The sequence below is a fragment of the Belonocnema kinseyi genome, chromosome 7 (genome assembly GCF_010883055.1).
Source record: "Belonocnema kinseyi isolate 2016_QV_RU_SX_M_011 chromosome 7, B_treatae_v1, whole genome shotgun sequence".
Lineage (NCBI taxonomy): Eukaryota > Metazoa > Arthropoda > Insecta > Hymenoptera > Cynipidae > Belonocnema > Belonocnema kinseyi.
Genome location: NC_046663.1, coordinates 17,060,266 through 17,066,669, shown reverse-complemented (window position 1 = coordinate 17,066,669; position 6,404 = coordinate 17,060,266). Strand labels below are relative to the sequence as shown.

Below are 6,404 nucleotides of genomic sequence, written 5' to 3'. Positions count from 1 at the left end.
AAAGAGCATTGAATAATAAGAAGACAACCAACCCAGTCCCCTTCCTGCTCTTTTTTATTTCTTTCGTTTATTTATTATTATTAAATAACAATAAAAAATAAAAATTACAATAAAAAACAAACAAAAATCTGAGGAGGCAGGAACAGCAACGAAATCACAATGCTCTGACGAAAGTCTAAATTATCAATTTTTTTATTTTATTTATCGGCTTCCAGCTCAAAACTTTGAACATTAAATTAATTAAATTTTGGAAATTTAAATAAGAATAAAATAAAATTTAAAATTCTATTCAGCGTCCAATAATCAAGTTAATGTGCACAATTCCTGAAAATAAAACCAAGAAACGAAGGACCAAATTTGGACTACCACCATAAAATGTTCCTATTGAAATTAAAACCAAGATGAAAATTTTCCTAAAAAAGAAAACAATTATTTTTTTGGACAAGAATACGAAAGGTCAAAGAATAATGAGAAGTCAAGCAACCAAGCCCCCTTCCTTATCTGTATTTATTTCTTTAGTCTTTTTTATTTTTATTATAATCTAATCACAATAAAAAACAAATAAATTCAATAAAACTATTTTTTAAAAAAGCATAAAAAATCAACCAAAATTTCAGCAGGAAGGAACAGGAAACGAAAACTCGATGCTCTCTCCCCACTTCCCGAGAATCAACACAATTTTCTTTCCTCTTTTTTTCCAACAAAAGGAATTTCATTTTCTTTGCAAGAAATTTTATATCCTTTTTCAAATTTCAATAGGTACATTTTATGTTACTTGTTTGTAAGGTGCCATCGTTTAAATTACAATGATTGAAAAAAATTTAAACTAATGCTTAGTTTAATCATTATCCTTATTCTGGAATGTGACTAATTGCTTTAATAAATATTAAAAATGGAATAATTTTAAATTAACAACTTTAAATAATTGTAAAAATCTCTATTCGAATTCTTCTAAAAAAACAATAAATAAGCGATGCTTAAAATTGTTTAAACTTTCAAAAACATGGAAGCTATAAAAATAGAGAAATTTTCATTCTTGAGCTTAGAAATTTAAACGATTACACTACTAAACCTTTCGAACGGGTAAATTTCAAACAAAAATGGAGAAATATTAAATTTATAGCTTTCTAAATGCACTTCCTGAATTCTCTACATTTTAATAATTCTCTGGAATTTTTGAATTCCCTAGATGCTCTAAAATACCTAAAAATTCTCTTGACTATTTGAAATCTTAAAATTTTTCAAATATACTAAATACATTCAATATCCGGAATTCTCTGAATTTCTCGACTTAAATGAAATCCTTTGATATTCTGAATTGTTGCAATTCTTTGATTTTTTCAAATTACTTTAAATAATTAAATTCCTTTTATTCCTTTTATATTTTTCGGAATTCCCGAATTTTTTTATTATTTTTAATTTTTGAAAATCTATAATCCTTTGAGTTCTCTACAAACTTTAAATCCTCTGAATATTCTGAATTGTTTAAATATTATGAATTTTTAGAAATACTTGAATTTCAGAAATGATATTAAACGCCTGGTATTCTCTGAATCGCCTAAAAATGTCAATCACTTAGATATCCTGAATTCCTTAGATATCCTGAACAGCCTAAATTTTCATAATTTGCGGAATTCCTGAAAACCTCTGAGTTCCTTGAAATTCTTAAATACCATAAATAACCTGATATTTATTGAGTATCCGGAATTCTCTGAATTCCTCCACTTTCTTGCAAACCTTCAATATTTTGAATTCTTTCAATTCTTTAATTTCTCCAAATTCCTAGAATTATTTGTTTATCCTGAAAAACTTGTATATTTGAAATTCTCTATTCCTTGTCTGCTCTGAAATTCTTGCAGTTTTAATTCCAAAAATTTAACTATTTTTCGGAATTGTGTGAATTCTTGAAAATTGTTTGAATTACCTGAAATCCTTGAATTTTTTAAATATCCCGTTATTCACTGGACTTTTTTAAAAATTCTTTAATGTTTTGAATTCTAATAATTCATCTACTTCTCGGAATTCCCGAAATTTTTTTATATCTTTGATTTCCTTAAAATCTCTAAATACTTTTGGTTTTTTTAAATATAAGAATATTCTAAATACTTTAAATACTTTAACTCTTATGAATTTTACGAATTTTTTCACGAAATTTTTACGAAAATTTCTGGACTTTCTAAAATCCTTGAATTCCTTAAATATACTGTGGCTCCTTGAATATCTGGAATTCTCTGAATTCCTCCACTTCTCTGAAATCCTTGAATATTCTGAATTCTCTTAATTCTTTCATTTATTTGAATTCCATAAAATCATTTGATTACCCTGAATACCCTGAATTCTAAAAATTCTCCTATTTTTTGAAATTCACTTAATTACTTAATTTCTCTAAATTTCTCAAATGCTCTAAAATAATACATTTTTTCGGAATTTTCCATGATCTTTGAATGTCCTGCATCCCTTTAATATTCAGAATTCTCGAAAATTTTAGAAAATTCTGTATTCTTAAATCACTTAAATTTTCTAAAATCCCTGAATTCCTTAAATATCCTAAAAATTCTAAAATCCGTGAATATTTCGAATCCCTTGAGTAGTCTAAATTTCCGTAAATCCTTGAATTTGCAAATCCCTTACACTTCTTACATTTTTAAATTCCATGGATTTTCTGAATTCAGAATATACAAGGAATTCATAAAATTCTTTAAAAAACAAAAAAGCTCGAAGGAATTGTCAATAAAAAAAAAGAATTGTAAAGAAGGACTCAAAATATGTTTCTAAACAACATTGTGATCAGTAGATTAGAGAAAAATATATTGCAAAGAAGAAAAGAGGAAGAGAATTAGGAAAGAGACAACCAAGCGATCCTTAGTCTCATTTCCTTTTTTTCCTTTGTCTTTTTTATGATGCTTTAAAGTTTCTTATCATTGAGGTATTAACATTATTTTCAATGTTTATATTTTTGAATAATTTGTTTTCTTTTAATTTTTTGGATAAGTATAAATACTTAATGTTTCAGAAGGCGGTTTAGTGTTTTTTTTCATTGTTTGAAATGAATCAGAATATTACAACAAAAACATTTTCAGCAAAAATATAATGAAACTATCAAAGGTTTGTGTTATATTCAAAAATCCCTTTTTAAATTGAATTCATTATCGCATTATTATTGCATTATTGTTTGTATATAGTCTTCCGCAAAAAATTAAATTTCCAAACAGAAAATATGAATTTTCAGCAAAAAAAAAATTTGTATGAAAATAGCTAGACCTTCAACAAAAGAAATTAATTTTCAACTAAAATACGAATATTGCCTGAAAAAATGATTGCTGAAAAAAGTGCTTTAACTAAAATTTTCAACAAAAAAAGTTGTACCCTCAAACAGAGAAAAGATGAACTTTCAACCAAACAGTAGAATTTTTATTCAAGAAAGATGGAATTTCTACTAAAATGGATGAATTTTTAAATCAAACATACAAATTTAAAAAAAAATTAAATTTTTTATCTAAAAAAGACTTTATTTTGATATTTTAACATCAAAATGTAAAATTACAACAATAATTAAATCTTCCACAAAAATTGTACTTTAACTTTGAACCCAAAATACGAGGTTTCAACGAAACAGTTGAAATTTTAATAAAAAAAGGGAAACTTTTTGAAGAAAAAAAAATGAATGGATTCTTAAATCAAAGACAAATAATATAAAAAATAGTGAATTTTTATCCAAAGAAGATTTCCGTTTCACTTTTCGGCATAAAAAGATGAGTTTTAAATAATGAGAAAAAATTGTCTATGTAAATAGTTGCATTTCCCACCCAAAAATATTAATTTTTAATAAAAAAGTTGATTTTTAAGAAAGACGAAAAAAGACTTTGATACAAAACTCTTGAATTTCAAACCAAATCGTTGCATTTTTATCGATTAAAGATGCAATTTCTAGTAAAACAGATGAATTTTTTTAATGGAAAGAGAAATTTTCGAAAAATAGTTAAATTTTCTACCAAACAAGATTTTGTTTGACTGCTTAGCATTGAAATATGAGATTTAAAAAATAATTAAATGTTTTATGAAACTATTTGAACTTTTAACACAAAAATTTAATTTTGAACCAGAAAGGATGTCTTTTCAACAAAATTGATGAATTCTCAAACAAGTAATAAAATTTATAAGTAAAAAGGTAATATTGTGGAGAAAGCCATTGCAAAAAAAAATAAATATAAATATAAGGCAAACAAATCACTAATAAGAATATTCTACCATGCGGTTACCGCGAAATCTTATTTTTAATTTTCTCTAATTTCCCATTGACCAATTTTTCATTTTTCCTGACCATATTAATATTCAAAAAGCAAAATCGTAAACTTATAACATTTTTAATATAGAATCTTTCATAAACGAAATAAACTAATTTTAAATTAAAATTGAAAAAATTTAAAATTTATTTTACTTAACAGTTTCCTTAACCAATCAAATTCCCTGACTTTAAAAAAAATTGTCTGCTAGCCTCACCCGCTCGAGAATTTTAGGAAAATATACGTTAATTTCAGAAACCGCGTCTGAAGTTAAATAAAAATTCAGTAAATTCACTATAAAAGTTACGGATTTTCATTTTCAGCAACCTAATTTTGTAAATTTCAGTTAGTTTAGTATTTTAAATGTGCCGGAATTTTCCAAAAATTTCTAACAGCGTATATACTGCCTTGCCGCTCCTACATGTTATTTGATAAACTAAATTTTTTTCTATTTTGCCAAATATATCCTTTCTTATTATAATATTTCTGTTACTTTTGATTAGAATTCTATCAATAGTATGTAGACTCATTTTTTAGTAACAATTTCAAGAACTTTAAAATTTTTACTGAACGTTATCTTTTTGATCTATCTTATTAATTTTGTTGTTTATATGTGCTTTTCAATGAGCGAAGGTGAAAAATGGTTTAAAAAAAGAATCCGGCTGCATAATTCTATATTTATATTCACGGACATTTTTATGCCCGAATTTTATAGGTGTACCCGTGTAGAAATTCAAATGGGGAACTAGTCTGGTTCTCGACCATTCGACCCCACTTAATTTCGGGGGCTAGTAGGGTGATCTGACTAGCGCCCGACCAGTAGCGTCACGATAGATTAGTCGGGGGCTAGTCAGGTTACTCGATTTGTCCTAGTCGGGGCCTCACCGGATACTAGTAGGTGCATATGATAATACATCCGCGTGGAATATTAACGAAACTCCCCAAAATTTGTTGAACATCCTCTAAGAGCTTGTCAAAATACTTATTATTTACGGAAATCTCCATATACTTTTTTGAAATGTTTAAAAGTGCTCAAATTTACCCAAGATTTAATGGGGAACAGTATCCTACGCTTAAAAATGCATAAATTTATGTAATTAAATTCCCCAAAATTTGTGGAATATTAATTTTTAAAAAAACTTCAGCTGGAACGCAGCGATGGAAGAGCTTCGACGTAAAGGAACCGCCATGTTGGTCGCGGTAGTCTCTGCTCCAGGTAATTTGGCTCCGTTGCGTGTGGACCGCGGTCTTAAACACTCGACGCCTCATTTCTGTTGCGCGAGAGGTGGTACGACGCGCCCTTGCGGATTTTCTTTGAAGCTACCAGTCCAGAACCGCAAGACCTAATAGTTTAATACTAGGATAATGCTCTTCACTGATTATTCAAAAACTTTTTCTCTTTCCACTTTCAACTACATGAAGGATTAGACTTTATTTACGTATGGTAAACCTTTCAGATCAACTTAAAAGTAAGCATCCGTACAAATTTAGAGTCTTATGTTGATTTTCGTACACAATTATTAACTTAATAATTATTTATTAATTCTATTTGAGATGAATTTAATTTTTAGATATTAGCTCATTTGATAAAACATCGCCGAAAAACCAAACATCAAAATAACCCGTCTAGAGCCCCACTAGCTCCCGACCAGAGGCTGAAAATTACCTGCACGGAAATTAGTGAACAAAAAGGCCCGACTAGCCCTTGACCAACAACCGACCAGGCCCCGGCTGAAATTTTGACAACAAAAAGCCCAACTAGTCCCCGATTAGTCCCCGACTGGGTACTTTGTTAAAGCTAATAACCCAACTAGCTCCCGATTATTGCCCGAATTATAATAGGGCCAAATGGGGTTATTTCCACACGGGTATAAACCATATTCATTATAATAGCAATTTTTCTTTTTATCATATGATTTAAAAACAAACCAGAAAAAATATTTTATGATATTATATAATATATAGAAAAAAAATAATTTACTTTGCTCGAAAGATGAAAATCATACCTGGCTGCTAAGTCCCGATGTACAAAGTCCATTTCTTCCAGATATTTCATGCCGGATGCTATTTGAATAGCCATGTACACCAGCGTGCCAAAACTACAACAGAAATCAAAATACA

At 28.2% G+C, this 6,404-nt stretch overlaps 1 protein-coding gene across 1 annotated transcript in view; it reads right to left on the bottom strand.

Moving 5' to 3' along the window:
• Window positions 1–6,404, bottom strand: part of LOC117176354 (discoidin domain-containing receptor 2) — a 212,220-nt gene that overhangs the window by 22,011 nt on the left and 183,805 nt on the right. The window contains exon 12 of the mRNA XM_033366596.1: window positions 6,290–6,382. Coding sequence (XP_033222487.1) covers window positions 6,290–6,382 — 93 coding nt within the window. The remainder of the gene's footprint in view (window positions 1–6,289; window positions 6,383–6,404) is intronic.